This window comes from Symphalangus syndactylus, chromosome 3, assembly GCF_028878055.3.
Source record: "Symphalangus syndactylus isolate Jambi chromosome 3, NHGRI_mSymSyn1-v2.1_pri, whole genome shotgun sequence".
Lineage (NCBI taxonomy): Eukaryota > Metazoa > Chordata > Mammalia > Primates > Hylobatidae > Symphalangus > Symphalangus syndactylus.
This window is the reverse complement of record NC_072425.2, coordinates 17,332,288-17,350,921: the sequence shown is the minus strand read 5'-3', so window position 1 is coordinate 17,350,921 and position 18,634 is coordinate 17,332,288. Positions and strand designations below refer to the sequence as shown.

The following is an 18,634-nucleotide window of genomic DNA, read 5'->3' as shown; positions in this document are numbered from 1 at the left end:
AGGTGGATCACTTGAGGCCAGGAGTTTGAGACAAGCTTGGTCAACGTAGTAAAACCCTGTCTCTACTGAAAATGCAAAACTTAGCCAGGCACGGTGGCGTGCACCTGTAATCCCAGCTACTCAGGAGGCTGAGGCACAAGAATCACTTGAATCCAGGAGGCGGAGGTTGCAGTATGCTGAGATTGCGCCACTGCACTCCAGCCTGTCTAGGTGACAGAGTGAGACTCTGTCTCAAACAAATAAATAAACATTTAAAAATGCCAACTTTGCTGGTAATCAGAGGAGAGGCATGTAAGTTAAAACAACACTGAAATACTATTTCCTTCCTCAAGATTGGCACATATTTTGACATGACAATTTCTGTTGGCCGGAGTGTGGGACAACAGGTGTCCTTATAAACTGCTCTTAGGAGTGAAAATTGGTATCACTACTTTGGAGGATAATTTGACAGTAAATGTCAAAACAATTTTTTTTATTATTTATTTATTTATTTTGAGATGGAGTCTCACTCTGTTGCCCAGGCTGGAGTGCAGTGGTGCGATCTCGGCTCACTACAACCTCCGCCTCCCAGGTTCAAACAATTCTCCTGCCTCAGCCTCCCAAGTAGCTGGGATTACAGGCATGCACCATCATGCCCGGCTAATTTTGTATTTTTAGTAGAGACGGGGTTTTGCCATGTTGGCCAGGCTGGTCAGGAACTCCTGACCTCAAGTGATCCGCCCACCTCAGCTTCCCGAAGTGCTGGGATTACAGGTGTGAGCCACCACACCCGCCAGATGTCAAAAATTTTCATGGGCACAGCCCATGATCCAGAAGTTCTGCTTCTCAATGTATACCCAAGAGAAATGCTTGCATGAGGAGACATTTGCAGGAATGTTTATTGCAGCCTTATTTGTAGTATTAGATGCCCCCCAAATGTTTGTCAGTGAGAAGGGGCTGCCCCTGGGTCATGTGCACACCATGAAAGGGAGCATTTGAGCCTCGGTTCACCAGGATGCATGGATTAGTGAAAAGGGCCGATTGCAGAACAGGATGGGCTAGTCTATTTCCATTTTTATGTTTAAAAAGAAAACCTAATCAACACCAGCCTGGGCAATGTGGCGAGACCCTGTCTCTACAAAAAATACAAAAAAATTAGCTAGGCATGGTGGCACATGCCTGTGGTCCCGGCTACTAGGGAGGCTAAAGTGGGAGGATGGCTTAAGCCCAGGAGGTTGGAGTTTGCAGTGAGCCAAGATTATGCCACTGCACCCCACCCTGAGTAACAGAACTAGACCCTGTCTCAAAAAAGGAAAAAACTCAAAACAAAAAAAGGAAACAGATAGGTAGTTGCCAGTGGCTGGAGTGGGAAGAGGATTTGATGATGAAGTGGCATGAGGGAATTTTCGAGGATAATGGAATTGTTTTCTTTTTTCTTTTTGAGACAGAGTCTCACTCTATCGCCCAGGCTGGAGTGCAGTGGCGTGATCTCAGCTCACTGCAACCTCTGCCTGTCAGGTTCAAGCGATTCTCCTGCCTTAGCCTCCCGGGTAGCTGGGATTACAGGCGCCCGCCACCACGCCTGGCTAAGTTTTGTATTTTGTTAGTAGAGATGGGGTTTCACCATGCCGGCCAGTCTGGTCTCGAACTCCTGAACTCAAGTGATCCACCTGCCTCAGCCTCCCAAAGTGCTGGGATTACAGGCGTGAGCCACTGCACCTGGCCAGAATTGTTTTCATTTATTTATTTATTTTATTTTTTTATTTTTTTTATTTTTTTTTATTTTTTATTTTATTTATTTTTTTTGAGACGGAGTCTCACTCTGTCACCCAGGCTGGAGTGCAGTGGCGCAATCTTGGCTCACTGCAAGCTCCGCCTCCCAGGTTCACACCATTCTCCTGCCCCAGCCACCCGAGTAGCTGGGACTACAGGCGCCCGCCACCACACCTGGCTAATTTTTTGTATTTTTTAGTAGAGACGGGGTTTCACCATGTTAGCCAGGATGGCCTCGATCTCCTGACCTTGTGATCTGCCCGCCTCAGCCTCCCAAAGTGTTGGGATTACAAGCGTGAGCCACCGCGCCCGGCCCAGTATTGTTTTCTATCTTGATTGTGTTTAGAGGTTACAGAACTCTATGCATATATAAAGATTCATAGAATTGTTCACTTATATTGGGTGAATTACAGTAAATAGATTATACTTGATTAAAAAATACGTTTATATATGCCCACAAATACAAATATATTTCTTTCCCAAAGGCACAAATTGTATATGTACAGATGCATGCCTTGGGCCTGATAATGACAGTTACACCTGACAGGAGGTGTGGGATGGGAGGGGAACCAGGGTTAGGCTGGAGTGCTTAGTAGGTGCTTTAGGTTTTTTATACCATGTTTCAAACTTTTACAAGGAGAATATATTGAGATGTTATCTGTATAATTGAAGATTAATTTTAAAATTATATTCCTACCATTGGCATAGGAAAAATCCTTTTTATAGGTTGCTGCTTTTATAATTCAGAGACTGATCCTGTTCTCAGAGCAGGATAACTAAATAGAAGGACCATTCAGAAAATACCCGTGTGCCGGGTGCAGTGGCTCACGCCTATAATCCCAGCACTTTGGGAGGCCGAGTCGGGCGGATGCTTGAGCTCAGGAGTTTGAGACCATCCTGGGTAACATAGCAAGACATCGTCTCCACCAAAAATACAAAAAATTAGCCAGGCATGGTGGGTGCGTGCCTGCAGTCCCAGCTACTTAGGAGGCTGAGGTGGGAGGATCACTAGAGCCCAGGAGGTCGAGGCTGCAGTGAGCTGAGATTGTGCCACTGCACTCCAGCGTGGGCAAGAGTGAGACTCCATCTCAAAGAAAAAACTTGTGTGGGCCGGGCGCGGTGGCTCATGCCTATAATCCCAGCACTTTGGGAGGCTGAGGCAAATGGATCACCTGAGGTCAGGAGTTCTAGACCAGCTTGGCCAACATGGTGAAACCCTGTCTCTACTAAAAATACAAAAAATCAGCCAGATGTGGTGTTGGGTGCCTGTAATCCCAGCTACTCAGGAGGTTGAGGCAGGAGAATTGCTTGAACCCGGGAGGTGGAGGTTGCAGTGAGCCAAGATTGTGCCATTGTACTCCAGCCTGGGCAACAAGAGCAAAACTCTGTCTCAAAAAAAAAAAAAACAAAAAAACCTAACTTTTGTGTATGTATGTATTGCTGTTTAATTACACCAATAATAAATTAATTAATTAAACACCAGTAATTACATTACATTATTGATGTTTAATACCTGCTCCTTGTTATAAATTTAAACAATACAGACAATTACAAACCATGTGAATGTCAACCCTTCCACCCTGCACTCCCACTGCCTGGAGGTAGTCATCGTTGACTGATTAATGACTGTCGTTCTTGACGTTTGACTCAATACCTTCACACATATGCCCAGAGTTGAGTTTTCTTGATGATGTCTTTGCAAAAGTAGAATCGTGCTACACACAGGTGAGGGATCTCACGCATTCGCCCCGTTGGCAGTTATGTAATAGTCCACTGTATGGATGCACCATGACTTATGGACATTGATAGATGTATGAGTTATTTCCAGTGTTTTTGCTCTTTTGAATAATTTTGCAAGAAGTTGTACCCACGCTTTTGTGCATTATGAGTATTTTGGTGGACTGGAACTCGGTGCTGTAGGTGTGTTACGCAGACATCCATGGGCATCAGATATCCCATTTCCTGCTCTGCTCTTCAGACCACCATCCCTGCTCAGGGCTGCATCCCAGAAATGGCTTGAAGAGCCCCCTCCTACAGTGCCATGCACACAGTGGCAGCCCAGGGGTTCTCATCAGGTGTCCATTGGAACCACCTGGTGCCCTTGATCAATATGGATCCCCTCATCCCCCGACCCCACCATTCTGAGGCAGTGGTCTGGGGTGGGCCAGAGTCTGTATAACATCAGGCCACCCGGGGGTTCCTGGTGCCCATGCCAGGGAGAACCACTGCTGCCACCCTCTCTTGACCACTGTCTTTTTTTCCTCCCAGAACAGGTTCTCAGACTATGAGAAGAGGAAGGTAAGAAAATGCCTTTACCCTTCTGTCACTCTTTTCTCATTAAAGATCTCAACTCAACTCATAAAATATTTGAGAAAATGACTTCTTCCCAGCTCAGAATTAGAGGTCACAGTAATGCCTTCCTCTTACATACATGGTCTGCTGCATCCTCATCTGCCTCAGGTGGGTGGTAGAGCATCCATGGGACAGGTGCAGAGACCGAGGCTCAGTGGGGTTGAGCCCAGCACCGGGCTCTAGACCACTAGCCTCTTCCTGTTATAACAGCTTGTTTTATTACAGTTGGGCCCTGGAGGGGAGTGGGGGTTGCTCAGCATGAAGACCTGGAGCCTGCCCTGTCAGTGTTGAGGGATGGATTCTCCCGACTTCTGTGTCCTAACTCGCCCAGGGCCTGTGCTGACAGTCACCAGGATCTGTGTCTTGCAGGAAGAGAAGATGCTGGAGAAGCTCGAGTTTGAACGGCGCCTGGAACTGGGGCAGCGGGAGCATGCCCAGCTCCTTCAGCAGAGCAGCAGCCAGAAGGATGAGATCCTTCAGACGGTCAAGGAGGTTTGTGAGCTGCCTGCTAGGGTCCAGCCTGGCTGCACCTCCCAGCCAGTGGCCTCTTGGCTTGGGCCAAGGTCCCTGGGATGTGGAAAGGCAATGGGATGAAGATGTCACTTCCTCTGTCCCCCAGTACCTGGGAGGGCCCTTACAGATCACCCAGCCCAGCCTCCCTGTGTGCAGGTGGACACTCTGTAGCCTACTGGGAGGAGCCGGCCCAAGGTCACACAGAAAGGACTGGCAAAGCGGGGTGGGAAAGCCAGCCTCCTAACCCCAGTCAGTACCCCTCACAGTGTCTGAGGGGGTCCCAGGGGCTCAGGACCCCTACCTCCTGCTGCAGGAGCGGTCCCGGCTGGAGCAGGGCCTGAGTGAGCGCCAGCGCCACCTCGACGCAGAGCGGCAACGGCTGCAGGAGCAGCTGAAGCAGACAGAACAGAACATCTCCAGCCGGATCCAGAAGCTGCTGCGGGACAATCAGAGGTCAGGCTCTGCTCCTCGGCCCCAGCCCGAGTCCTTCCCCACGCAGTCCCCTGAGGAGCCAGGAGGAGTGTGTTTCTCCCTCACCGCCTCTGCCCCTGCCCCGGGCTTCCCTTGTCAGGATCCAGTCTGGGTGCTTCAACTGGCACAGCGTACAGAGAAAAGAATCTGACCCAGGCATTACAAAGTCTGGTTTCTTAGCATGAGACTGCTACCAGATTGGACCTGTGGCCTCGGGCAAGTGTTTCCCCACTTGGGCCCCAAGCTTCCCATCTATAAAGTGAGTGGGTTTGACAAGATAGTTGGGATCACATCCTGCTCCATATTTTGGGTTCTACGTAACCTGTTGCACTGAGGTCAGCTATTCACCTGTAGTGAGATTTGCCTTAACAAACCCTGTGCAAGGCAGGAGCTACTAAGAGCAGATTTTGATGGGGCTGGGGAGACATGGCGCCAGAAAAGCCTGAGAAGTCTAGTGAGGGGGTCCATTGCAGGTCAATTCCAGAAACAGGCTCTAGCCATATGCCCTGCTGCTTCTAGGCCTCTTTTTTCTAACCCTGAATCACTCGTTCCTCCCTCACCTGTCAGTTTCAAAAGTACCTGCATGAGTTCAGGAAACCAGTCACTTGTTGGGTGCTTCTTATGTGCCAAGCTTGTTACGTCTATTTCCTCATTAACTCTTTACAAATGCATCAAGAAGCTGGGTTGTTTCCACTGTGTTTTGTTTGAGACAGAGTCTCGCTGTGTCACTGAGGCTAGAGTGCAGTGGTGTGATCTCGGCTCACTGCAACCTCCTCCTCCCAGGTTCAAGCAATTATCTTGCCTCAGCCTCCCAGGGAGCTGGGACTACAGGCTTGTGCCACCACGCCCAGCTAATTTTTGTAGAGACAGGGTTTCTCCATGTTGACCAGGCTGGTCTCGAACTTCTGACCTCAAGTGATCTATCCACTTCAGCCTCCCAAAGTGCTGGGATTACAGATGTGAGCCACCGTGCTCGGCTGGGTTTTTTTATTCTTCTAATTTCATAGGTGAGGAAACCTGGGACTTGAGTGGTTTCAGTAACTGGCTAAGAACCCAGAGCTTCAGGGTGGTGGAGCTAAGGTGCCCCCAGCCCATTTCCTAAGCCCCTCTGCACAGCTAACGCAGTGAGACAGGAAACAGGCTTGCTGGTGACTGCCAGGACCTTTTATGATTTTCTCCACAGACAAAAGAAAAGCTCCGAGATTTTGAAATCGCTGGAAAATGAAAGGTAAGTGTTCTTCCAGGGGAGGGCAGCATTTTTTTTTTTTTTTTTTGAGATGGAGTCTTGCACTGTCGCCAGGCTGGAGTGCAGTGGTGCAATCTCGGCTCAATGCAACCCCTGCCACCCGGGTCCAAGCGATTCCCCTGCTTCAGCCTCCCGAGTAGCTGGGACTACAGGCGCATACCACCACCAGCTAATTTTTTGTATTTTAGTATAGATGGGGTTTCACCATGTTGGCCAGGATGGTCTCGATCTCCTGACCTCGTGAGCCGCCCGCCTCGGCCTCCCAAAGTGCTGGGATTGTAGGCGTGAGCCACTGCTCCCCGCCGAGGAGGGCAGCTTTGAGGAGAGAATGTCTTGTGATTCTCCAGAGGATTATGCCAGGACATTTCCCTAAAGCTATGAGGAGATTCACCTCCTTAGACGATATTTAATTACAAAGAATCATTGTCTTCAAGTTCATTAAAACATATACACTCCTGAAAAACATTCAGAGACATGAATAAGGCTAGATATATAATGTCCAACTATATTCCTAGTATAAAAAGTTCAGGCCAGGCGCAGTGGCTCACATCTGTAACCCCAGCACTTTGGGAGGCCGAGGTGGGTGGATCACTTGAGGTCAGGAGTTTGAGACCATCCTGGCCAACATGGCAAAACCCTGTCTCTACTAAAAATCAAAACTTAGCCAAGAGTGGTGGCAGACGCCTGTGGTTCCAGCTAAAACAAAAAAAATTCAGAAAAAAAATCTACGTTTCTGGAAAGAAAAATTATTTAGTTACATAAATTATGTATGGAGGAATAACCTGCAGCCATTAAATGTCTTACTGAATAATATTTCTCATTAAGGGAAAACATAACATATTGCTAATGGAAAAAGTGACAGGCTATATTTATAGCAGAATTTTTAGGATATCTTTTTTTTTTTTTTTTTGAGACGGAGTCTCACTCTGTCACCCAGGCTGGAGTGCAGTGGCATGATCTCGGCTCACTGCAACCTCCACCTCCCAGGTTCAAGTGATTCTCCTGCCTCAGCATCCTGAGTAGCTAGGACTACAGGCGCATACCACCAGGTCTGGCTGATTTTTGTATTTTTAGTAGAGATGGGGTTTCACCATGTTGGCCAGGCTGGTCTCAAACTCCTGACCTCAAGTCATCCTCCCGCCTCAGGCTCCCAAAGTGCTGGGATTACAGGTGTGAGCCACTGCACCCAGCCATGTGACTATTTGTGAAGGAAATATTTAAAGGACATTTTGCTAGGTGCCAACTTACCTTCCCAAAAACATTCTGCCAGTTTACACTCCTCTCAGCAGTGTAGGAAAGTGCCCATTTCTCCACCACCATCACCATCAACAGCAGTTACCAGTTTTATTACTGTCAACCAACCTAGTAGGTGAAAAGATTTTACTTTCTTTAGTTACCAGTTATGTTAAGCATCTTTCCAGATGTTTATTGATCACTTGAATTTCAGCATTGGCTATTTGCTTTTTTTGCCCATTTTCTAAGGGAGTGTCCATCTTTTTACACAAGATACTCGAACTACAGGCTGAAGGCGAACAGGGCCCCAAGCGTTGCTTGTGATGCGGTAGGCGTCCAGAGAGCCCATCCAGGTGTAGGTTGCCAAATTAAGGAGGACTTCCTGGAGGAGGTGGTCATCTGCTGGGATTCCCTGTTGGAAATGTTAAATTTGCTGAATGAATGGACGGATTTTTTTCTAGAATAAGAATGGAACAGTTGATGTCCATAACCCAGGAGGAGACTGAGAACCTGCGGCGACGTGAGGTTGCCTGTGAGTTTCGGGATGGGGAGCTCGTGAGCACGCTGCCTGCTGGCTGGGCTGGCGGGGTGGATGGCCCTCCCTCTGTTGGCCGTGCAGGGAGGGCCCTGAGTGTTAGCCCTCGAGAGAGGCAGTCAAGTCCTGCCATGGAGCACAGGCTCTGGGGTCAGCCTAGACGTGGATGCAGAGTCCCAGTTCAGACACTCACCATGTGACCTTAGGGACATTACTGCTCACTGCTCCCCAACTTTTCTAAGCCTCGATTTTCTTAGTTATAAAATGGAGGAAATGGGCCAGGTGTGGGGGCTCATGCCTGTAATCCCAGTGCTTTAGGAAGCCGAGGCTAGAGGATCACATGAGCCCAGAAGTTCAAGGCTGCAGTGAGCTGTCATCACACTACTGCACTCCAGCCTGGGTAACACAGCAAGACCATTTCTCAAAAAAACAAAAAGAAAGTCCAGATGCCCCCAAATAGAGGATTGTTTGAATAAATGTTGGTGATCCATGTGCTGTGGCACTCTGCAGTATTAGCATCCATTAGCATGTTATCATGGGGAGTGTTCATAAAAAGTGGGAAGTGGGATGATACCATTTTCATTTTTTTAATTGTAAAATATGCATGATGTAAACTTTACCATCTTAATCACTTTATTTTATTTCTGTTTTGAGACAAAGTCTCGCTCTGTCGCTCAGGCTGGAGTACAGTGGTGCGATCTTGGATCACTGCAACCTCCGCCTCCCAGGTTTAAGCAATTCTCCTGCCTCAGCCTCTGAGTAGCTGGGATCACAGACGCACACCACCACACCACACTAATTTTTTTTTTTTTTTTTTTTTTTTTGAGACAGAGTCTCGCTCTGTTGCCCAGGCTGGAGTGCAGTGGCGCAATCTCGGCTCACTGCAAGCTCCGCCTCCTGGGTTCACGCCATTCTCCTGCCTCAGCCTCTCCAAGTAGCTGGGACTATAGGGGCCCGCCACCACGCCCGGCTAATTTTTTTGTATTTTTTAGTAGAGGCGGAGTTTCACCGTGGTCTCGATCTCCTGACCTCGTGATCCGCCCGCCTCAGCCTCCCAAAGTGCTGGGATTACAAGCGTGAGCCACTGCGCCCGGCTCACCAGACTAATTTTTGTATTTTTAGTAGAGACGGGGTTTTACCTTGTTGGCCAGGCTGCTCTTGAACTCCTGACCTCAAGTGATCGCCTGCCTCGACCTCCTGAAGTTCTGGGATTACAGGCGTGAGCCACCGTGCCTGGCCTTCATTTTAAAATTTATTAGTTCTGTGGCATTATTGTTGTACAACTGCCACCACCATCCACCGCCAGAACTTTTTCATCTTTCTCAACTGAAACTGTCCCTAGTAAACAGTAACTCCCTGTGCCCCCTTCCCCTCAGCCCCTGGGAATCAACATTCTACTTTCTGTGTATGGATTTGACTGTTATAAGTACCTCCTATATGTGGAGTCATACAATATTTCTCCTTTTGTGTCTATCGTATTTCACTTAGCATAATGTCCTCGGGTTCATCCATGTTGTAGCATGTGTTTGAATTTCTTTCCCTTTTTTTTTTTCTGTTTCTTTATTTCTAAACACTGGCCTACCAGGGAAAAATTTTCTTCCTTTTTAATACTAAATAACGTTGCATTGCCTGTATATGCCACATTTTCTTTCTTTCTTTCTTTTTTCCTTGCTGTGTCACCAGGCTGGAGGGCAGTGGTGTGAACATGCTCACTGCAGCCTCCACCTCCTGGGCTCAAGCAATCCTCCCACTACAGCCTCCCAAGTAGTGGGGACTACAGACATACACCACCTCACCTGGCTAATTTTTTTTCTTTTTGAGATAGGGTCTCACTCTGTTGCCCAGGCCGGTCTCAAACTCCTGGGCTCAAGCAGTCCTCCCACCTTGGCCTCCCATAAGTGCTTATATTACAGGTGTGAGCCGCCATGTCCAGCCTCTACATTTTATTTATCCATTCATCTATCAATGGGTATTTGGGTTGTTTCCACTTTTTGACTGTTATGAATAATGCTACAAATTTGTGTGTACAAATATCTATTCTAGTTCCTTCTTTCAAGTATTTTAATTTTTTGATTTTTCTTTTCTTTTCTCTTTTCTTTTCTTTTTTTTTTTTTTTTTTTGAGATAGGGTCTTGCTCTGTTGCCCAGGCTGGAGTGCAGTGGCATGATCTCAGCTCACTGCAACCTCTGCCTCCCAGGTTCAAGCGATTCTCCTGCCTCAGACTCCCAAGTAGCTGAGATTTCAGGCACCTGCCACCATGCCTGGCTAATTTTTGTATTTTTAGTAGAGACACAGTTTCGCCATGTTGGCCAGGCTGGTCTCGAACTCCTGACCTCAGGTGATCCACCTGCCTTGGCTTCCCAAAGTGCTGGGATTACAGGCATAAGCCACCATGCCTGGCCTATTTTAATTTTTTTAATTCCTAAATGCATAAAAATTGACTAGAAGAATATATATCAAAATGGAATAATATTTCTGGATGACAAGATCACAGGAGATTTTATGTATGTGCTATTCAGTGTTTTACAATTAGCCTTCCAAGCATACGTTGCTTTTATAGTTAAAAAGAACAGGCCAGGCGCAGTGGCTCACACCTGTAATCCCAGCACTTTGGGAGGCCAAGGCAGGCGGATCGTGAGGTCAAGAGATCGAGACCATCCTGGCTAACACATTACCTGTCTCCATTAATAATACAAAAAATTAGCCAGGTGTGGTGGCGGGCGCCTGTAGTCCCACCTACTCGGGAGGCTGAGGAGGAGAATGGCGTGAACCTGGGAGGCAGAGCTTGCAGTGAGCCGAGATTGCACCACTGCACTCCAGCCTGGGTGACAGAGTGAGACTCCATCTCAAAAAACAAAACAAAACAAAAAGGAACAAAGGGTTTTTTTAAGGTGACTATCAGGTAGGTAACCAGGTGAGGCCTGAAGGCCTGTTCCTCAGTTCCCGTGGAAATCCCTGCTGCCTCCCTGCCCAGGCGCCCCAGGAGCAGCCACTCCACTCAGCTGTCCCCACCTCATGTTCCCACAGCTGCCATGCAGCAGATGCTGACTGAGAGCTGTAAGAACCGGCTCATCCAGATGGCCTACGAATCTCAGAGGCAGAACTTGGTCCAGCAGGCCTGTTACAGGTAAGGTAAGGAAGAGGACTCCCAGGTGAGGGAGCTGGGGGAGCTGGCTCAGGGCCCAAGACCGTGGGATGAGAGCTGGGCACTAAACCTCCCGCCCTGGGCCACCCCAGCCTCCGCTCTGCCATTAGGGGCAAGTGATATCTGCTCTTCCTGAGTTTTCTAGCCTGGTCCATGATTCAGCGTTGGGCTGTGTTAAAGTGGTAACAGTCACTCCCATTTCTTTTGCACTCCCTGTGTGGCAGGCACTCGGCTAAGCAATGAACCGCATTCGCTGATTGATTTTAGGAGGGACTGTATTGTTATTAGCCCAATTTCACAATCGCGACTCAGGTTCTAAGAAACTGTATAACGCACCCAAGGAAGCACAGCCAGCAGGTGGCAGAGCCAGGATTTGAGCCCAGCAGAGGGGAGGGGTGTGCTCTTGACTGTGGTACACTCATCAGTGTCTGAGGGCCCCCACAGTTGGGGGTGGGATGCCCTGGAGGGATAAGTGAAGGGGTTGCTTTCATGCTGATGGCCGCTCTGGGGTCCGGCTCCCTGTGCTCACTGTGCACTGTGGGTTTGTTGGAGGTTCCACAGGTGCCCAGCAGAGCCAGTGGGGAAAACTCAGTCAGTGCCCAGGAGCCCCAGAAAGGGACAGGCCAGCAGCCCTGGATGCCCTGTTTCTCCTCCCATGCAGGTGGCTGGCACAGCTGCCACCCTCCAGGGCACCTGGACTGTGCCGGCCTCCCGTGGGTCCCTGCAGATGTGGGAATTTCTCCCCCCTTTCCTGATATATGACACTGTGCTTAGGAGTTGCAAGCGCAGGAGTCAAACAGACCTGGATCCAGGTCCCACTTCTGCTTACTAACCGTGAGGTCTCAGGCAAGTCTCTTTCCTTCCTTGGGCTTCAGATTCCTTATCAGGTAAATCATAGTACCTACCTGTAGAGTTGGTGGAGGAGTTGATGAGTGTTAATGAGCATAATGTCTAGTGCATAAAGGTCCAATAAATACTTGCTATTGTTGTGAAGCAGGGACCTCACTGGAAAAAAATAATTGCTATTATGAAACAAACAAAACCAAGATGGTGGCTGGGTGCAGTGGTTCACACCTGTAATCCCAGCACTTTGGGAGGCCAAGGTGGGTGGGTCACCTGAGGTGAGGAGTTCGAGACCAGCCTGGCCAACATGGTAAAACCCTGTCTCTACTAAAAATACAAAAAATTAGCCAAACATGGCGGTAGGTGCGTGTAATCCCAGCTACTTGGGAGGCTGAGGCAGGAAAATTGCTTGAACCTGGGAGGTGGAGGTTGCAATGAGCCAAGATCACACCACTGCACTCTAGCCCGGGTGACAGAGCAAGACTCTGTCTCAAAAAAAAAAAACCAACAACAAACAACCAAGATGGTGCCAAAGCACAGACATACGTGAAGCTGCAGGTTCTTGTGCCCAAATCAAGGGCTGCTCCCTGCTCCCTGCCCAGGGTGAGAATGCTGGGAAGGACAACTTTGTCACACTTCGGTGGCTCACCACCCATGGGAGTCAGGAGCTCCCCACCCATGGAGGTGGCTGGGCAGAGGCCAGGCATCCACTTCCGGGGGGTGCTGTGGAGGGGATTCTGGTGGCGGGTTGGGTGAGAGGACCTGGAAGCTTCTCTCTCCCAGCTCCCAACTCGATCCCCTTCCCTCCAGGCCATGGGATTCAGACAGACTCAGTGTCTGTGGCCCACCCAGGGCCCAGCTCCCAGCAGGTACTCCATGAGTGTGGTCCACTGAAGAAATGGGTTATCTTGATCTCCTCCAAGGGGCCTGGCACATAGTAGGTGCTCGGGAAACGTTCCAAGAATGAATGAATTTGCTGTCTTTCTGGCAGCATGGCCGAAATGGATGAACGATTCCAGCAGATTCTGTCATGGCAGCAAATGGATCAGAACAAAGCCATCAGCCAGATCCTGCAGGAGGTGAGCCCTTGCCCAAGGCCTGAGGGTGGGGGCTCGGGAGGGAGGTTCAGGAGCCAGGGCAGAGCGCAGAGCTCCACACAGAGCCCTTCCTAGACAGCATGTGGGACCACAGAGGTTTGTGACCATAGAAATGTACAAGTGATCAGGGTGAGGGGTAGAGAGAGGCTGAGTGGGGGCCCGGGGGATGGTCTTCTGGTCACTAAAATCCACAGAAGCACCTCCACCTGCTCTCTGGGAGGCTCCTACCCCCATCCTGTGTAGGGGGCTCCACTGGACGGACTTAAGTGGCAGGAGGTGATGGTGACCACACCATGAGGTCAGGCCACAGAGGACGCTGTGGGACCTCTGGCGTCTTCTCATGCCCAGACCTGCTGTGCTGCTATCTGCTCTTTCACCTCTGTGGTGCTCAGGAGGTGCCTGGCAGGGCCCTTGAGTGGATGAAACGAAGGGCCCCTGTGACCTCCTCCCCTTCAGTGTCCATATTACTCTGTTTGGCGTTTTTGTTTTCTTTTTTTGAGATGGAGTTTCACTCTTGTTGCCCAGTTTGGAGTGCAGTGGTGCGATCTCAGCTCACTGCAACCTCTGTCTCCCAGGTTCAAGTGATTCTCCTGCCTCAGCCTCCCAAGTAGCTAGGATTACAGGCGCCTACCAACACGCCCAACTAATTTTTGTATTTTTAGTAGAGACGGGGTTTTGCCACGTTGGCCAGGCTGGTCTCGAACTCCTGACCTCAGCTGATCCACCCGCGTCAGCCTCCCAAAGTGCTGGATTTACAGGCATCAGACACCGCGCCTGGCCTGCTTAGCTTTTTATTTTCCTTTTTTTCTTTTCTTTTGTTTTAAGACAAGGTCTCGCTCTGTTGCCCAGGATGAGTGAAGTGATGTGATCACAGTTCACTGTAGCCTCAAACTCCTGGGCTCAAACGATCCTCCCACCTTTGCCTCCTGAGTAGCTGAGACTATAGGGCCACCATGCCCAGCTAATTTTTTTTATTTTTTGTAGAGACAGAGTCTCCCTATGTTGCTCAGGCTGGTCTCAAACTCCTGGGCTCAAGCAATCCTCCTGCCTCTGCCTCCCAAAGTGCTGGGATTATAGACGTGAGCCACCGGCCTGTTCAGCTCTTTCCTGCAGCCCTGTGGGGAGTCTTGCGGCTGCCTCCCTTCTTCCCTCGCCTTTCTCCCCGTTCTCTGCGTGTTTGTCATCCCACCCTGCTCCTTCCTCCCTAATTTCAATCTCTGTTCTAAAATGGTTTGACTTAGTATCTGTGGAGCTTGTCTGAGGAAAATTCTCCATTTCTCAGAGGAGGCATCGGCCTTGTGGTTAAGTGGGACTCGGGAGCTGGATAGGCTTGGTGTGTGTCCCAGCGCCGCTGATTCATGCCTCTGAGTGTCACTCCCCATCTGTGAAGTGGGGCAGTAAAAGCACCCCCACGGTCCACTGTGTTGGAAACTCAGGGTGTGATGCCGGAAGTGCATCAAGTAGAGGCCGCCCGAAGTGAGCCCCTAGTATCATCTTAAGGGTTACACAAGCGAGGTGAAATCTTCTCCCTCTCTCAGAAAAAAACCCATCCATTAAGGTGCTTTGTACACAGCTTTTGCTTTTCACAGGGATGGGGCTGCAGGGAAAAGTATGGGCACAGCCCCTGCTGAGGGCTGGTGGTCTGTGTTGCAGAGCGCGATGCAGAAGGCTGCATTCGAGGCACTCCAGGTGAAGAAAGACCTGATGCATCGGCAGATCAGGAGCCAGGTGAGCGCTGGGGCCGTGATCCCTGGATCTGCTCTCTCAGAGACTTGCAGAGTGGCCTTCCAGGGCGGCAGGTCACAGCAGTTGAGGTTTGAACCCCACCTCCTTGTCTTGCTAGCCCAGCAAGAGGTCGAGGCCTTGGCCTCAGAACCTCCCTTTGCTCCCAACCTTGTGTCAGGGCTGCTGGGAGGGTGCCTAGAGGCCTCCCATTCCGGGGTCTGGCGAGGGTCTTGCCAGCGAGGCGGGTCTCCACCACGCCTGGGCCAGGGAGGGCAGTGCTGATGTGTGGCTTTGACTGCTCTGGCTGCCTCTGCTGTCCGTGCTCCAGGCAGGACTTCCCCACTGGGAAAAGCAGCCAGCGCAGGCCCCAGCGCTCCTACAGCTCAGACAGACAGAGGTGTCTCGGGGGCATATAGTATTTCCCCCAGAAGAGGGCAGGGGGAGCTGTGAGCCACCGTGGTCCTGACGCCTGCTGAAAAATGACCTCGGCCCAGGAGGAGGCGTTCCTCCTCATAGACCCTCCCTCATATGACAAGAACCCCCCCCCCCCACCCCGGGCAGGCTGGCTGCTGACCTTTGAGCTGTCCTTGGGCAAGCCCATCTACATGGCCTGGTGGTCACCGCCTGTGGAGTGGAGCTGGGGCTGGGGCTGAAGTGAGTGTCAGGCTATGGGAGTGCTCCTGCATCATGTTCAGCACACTGAATTTTGCATTTTTGCATGTTTTTCTTCTTTCTTTCTCTATTTTTCTTTCTTTCTTTTTTTTTTTTTTGGACCAATTTACCTTTTTAATTTCCCTCTTTAATTTCAATTCCACATTGCCGGACATGAAGCTCATTCCTCTGACCAGGGGTTGGTGGTGTCATAGGGACTTAGGGATGAGGGTCACAGGGTCATGGGCACAGGATAGAGAAGTACTGGCTGTGGGGTCTGACCCCCACCCCTGCCCAGGGCTAAAATCCCCTAGACACACCCTGGAGAGTGTGCGAGAGCCCCCGACATTCTCACTGCAGATGGTTTTGACCAGGTCAGCTGTTGCCCTTAAACCCTGAGCTGAGGCATCCCAGAGAAAGGGATCTCTCCCTTACCTGCTCTGTGTCCTTGGGCAAGTGACAACCTCTCTGAGCCTCAGTTTTCTTGTCTATAAAATGGAGGCAATAATACTTCCTAACAGCCAGAGAATTGATAAAATATGATACATCAAGTGTGCAGCACAGGCCTAGCACATAGTAGGTGCTCAAGACATACCAGCTACTACTACCACTGTTACTCAGTCACTTCCATTACCCTCTGCTCTCCCCTGCAACAGCGATGCGAGGGACAAGAGAACTTGACCAGCAGGAGGCTGGGTGATAGCTCTGTCTGTGCTTTACTCTGGTCTGAATCCCCAAGGCAAGCCCCCTCTCCATTGCACAAGCCTTTATCCTGTGCACACTCTAGGACAGATCCTGTGCTGGCCTCTTGGTAAACAATTTTGGCCACAACAAGCAAGTCCATGACCCCAGGAACGCGAGGCCATGAAGGAACGAATTCTTGTTCAAGCCCCTTGATAAGGTTCCCAGGCCTACAGGTTCCCCTCATTCCAGAGCCTCCCCAGCCTCCCCAGAAAGGCTTCTTAGACCCACTTGGTCACCAGAGAGTGGCAGCACAAAACTGAACTGTGGTTAATGTGAGTAAAAAAAACCCCTGTCTCGTCTTCTGTTTAGATTAAGTTAATAGAAACTGAGTTATTGCAGCTGACACAGCTGGAGTTAAAGAGGAAGTCCCTGGACACAGAGACACTCCAGGTATGTAGGGCTCCCTGCCCCTGCCCTCCTTCACGTGGTGAGACCCCTACTTGGTGCTCCCTACCAGCCCCTGGCAGCTGCTCAACAGCCCCTGGGAGTCAAGGGCTTCCCCAGCAGACAGAGGGCAGAGCTCCTCTGTGGCTGTGACACCAGAGGACACCCCCCAGCCCCAGAAGGCCCAGCGCAGGCCAAGGTTAGAGGTGGTCAGCCTGTTGCGAGGCAGGAGGGTCAGAGGAAGGAGGGTTTCATTGCCAAGGTTCCCCTGCTCCATCTCCACTGCGTTTCCTGTGCTGGGTGCGGGCCCGCCGCTGAGCTCCTGTCTCTCTCTGTAGGCCGTGCTTTAGGCCCCCGGGCAGACATCCTCCAGGGCTGGAGCTTTTGGGTGTCCCGGGTTGTCTGGAGGAGAGGGCCCAGCCACATCTGTGTAACTCCCTGCAGGCAGCATCTCTGGGGCTCCAGCCCGGGAGTCCTGCCCACACAGATGAGAGGGCAGCAGGGACTGGCAGCTGGCGTCCTGGACTGGATGCCTGGGGGCCGGGTGTGGCCCAGCACAGCCCTGCTGTGCAACTTTGGCAGGTGGGGGAGGAGAGGCAGCCCTTTCCCCTCTCTGAACCTCAGCCTCTCCAGCTGCAGATGGAGGGCTGCATGGGGTGGTGTGTGAGGACATGTGCCCGTGCCAGGAGTTTGAGCAGAGCCTTCGGTCTGTCACTGTCCCTGTGTCTGTTCTCAGTGGAGAAGTCTCAAGCCATCCCATGGACTCCTCAGTGCAGTGAAGGGTCTGGGGTCCGGATCCCTGGTCTCAGGTGCACCACAGGTGTGCTGTGTGCCCTTAGACAGGCCTCTGCCCCTCCAGGACTTCTTCCCCTACTCCATAAGGTGGCAGCGGTCCTCCAGGCCCAGCCTGTGCCATCAGGCCATCGGAGAAGGCTGAGCTAGCAAGGGAAAGCCCTTTGTGAGCCTTGAAACGATCTCCAGAGATGAGGGGACTGGGGCTGCTCTCAGAGAAGCTGCAGCCATTGTGCCTGGCGGGTGCCCTAGTCCCTGCCCACGAGTGCGGCAGGGCTCTGGCTGTCAGGGCCCCCATGGGGTTTCCAAGAGCAGGTGCAGGAGTGAAGCAGGGACCCCAGGCTCTGGTTTGCATGCACCTCCATTTGTGTGGGGCCCCACACCCCTCCCCGCCATTTGCTTCTGCCCATGTGCTCTGTTGTCTGGGAGACCAAAGGCAGGCACCTGCGGCTTGTCATTTCTTTTGTTTGATGTTTCTTACCATCCCATTGTCATCAGTCACCAGGATCCCATGCCTGACTTAACCCCACAAGGAAGAGAGATGCAGGCTTAGGGGAAGGGGGCCAGAAGGGCCTCTTAGCTTTGTCCCCCAACTCAGCCTGGAGGCATTGGGCAGAGAACCGAGTGAATGGGAGGCCAGGCCCTTCTCCATCGTGCCACTGCGGGACTCCTGCGCTGCCACCAGCTCACGGTGGTGCGGGGTGTGGTCTTGTTTGCAGGAGATGATCTCGGAGCAGCGCTGGGCCCTCAGCTCCCTGCTCCAGCAGCTGCTCAAAGAGAAGCAGCAGCGAGAGGAAGAGCTCCGGGAAATCCTGGTATGTGTTTGGCTTCTGTGCTCAGCATCACACACGTGTTTGCTTTTCTTTAACAGACTTGCCATTTTTAGAAACACCTGTTATTCAAGTAAGAGTTATTCATCAAAGAAAAACTGGAAAGTACAAAGGAAAATGGTTGCATTTCCAAGCGTTATCTCCTGCTATTTTTTGTTTGTTTGTTTGTTTGTTTGTTTGAGACAGGGTCTCACTCTGTCGCCCAGGCTGGAGTGCTTAGCTCACTGCAGCCTTGACTTCCTGGGCTCAAGTGATCCTCCCACCTCAGCCTCCCGAGTAGCTGGGTCTACAGGCATCACCACCATGCCTGGCAAATTTTTT

At 50.8% G+C, this 18,634-nt stretch overlaps 1 protein-coding gene across 5 annotated transcripts in view; it reads left to right on the top strand.

Annotated features, from left to right (window-relative positions):
- Positions 1 to 18,634, top strand: part of LRSAM1 (leucine rich repeat and sterile alpha motif containing 1) — a 51,929-nt gene that overhangs the window by 25,322 nt on the left and 7,973 nt on the right. For 3 of the 5 annotated variants that reach the window (XM_055271005.2, XM_063635801.1, XM_063635799.1), the window contains 10 exons: positions 4,021 to 4,050; positions 4,474 to 4,596; positions 4,931 to 5,070; positions 6,272 to 6,316; positions 8,029 to 8,099; positions 11,130 to 11,229; positions 13,082 to 13,169; positions 14,841 to 14,915; positions 16,617 to 16,697; positions 18,203 to 18,298. In XM_055271005.2, the coding sequence (XP_055126980.1) occupies positions 4,021 to 4,050; positions 4,474 to 4,596; positions 4,931 to 5,070; positions 6,272 to 6,316; positions 8,029 to 8,099; positions 11,130 to 11,229; positions 13,082 to 13,169; positions 14,841 to 14,915; positions 16,617 to 16,697; positions 18,203 to 18,298 (849 nt within the window). The remainder of the gene's footprint in view (positions 1 to 4,020; positions 4,051 to 4,473; positions 4,597 to 4,930; positions 5,071 to 6,271; positions 6,317 to 8,028; positions 8,100 to 11,129; positions 11,230 to 13,081; positions 13,170 to 14,840; positions 14,916 to 16,616; positions 16,698 to 18,202; positions 18,299 to 18,634) is intronic. The other 2 variants (XM_055271010.2, XM_063635800.1) reach the window with 2 other exon arrangements.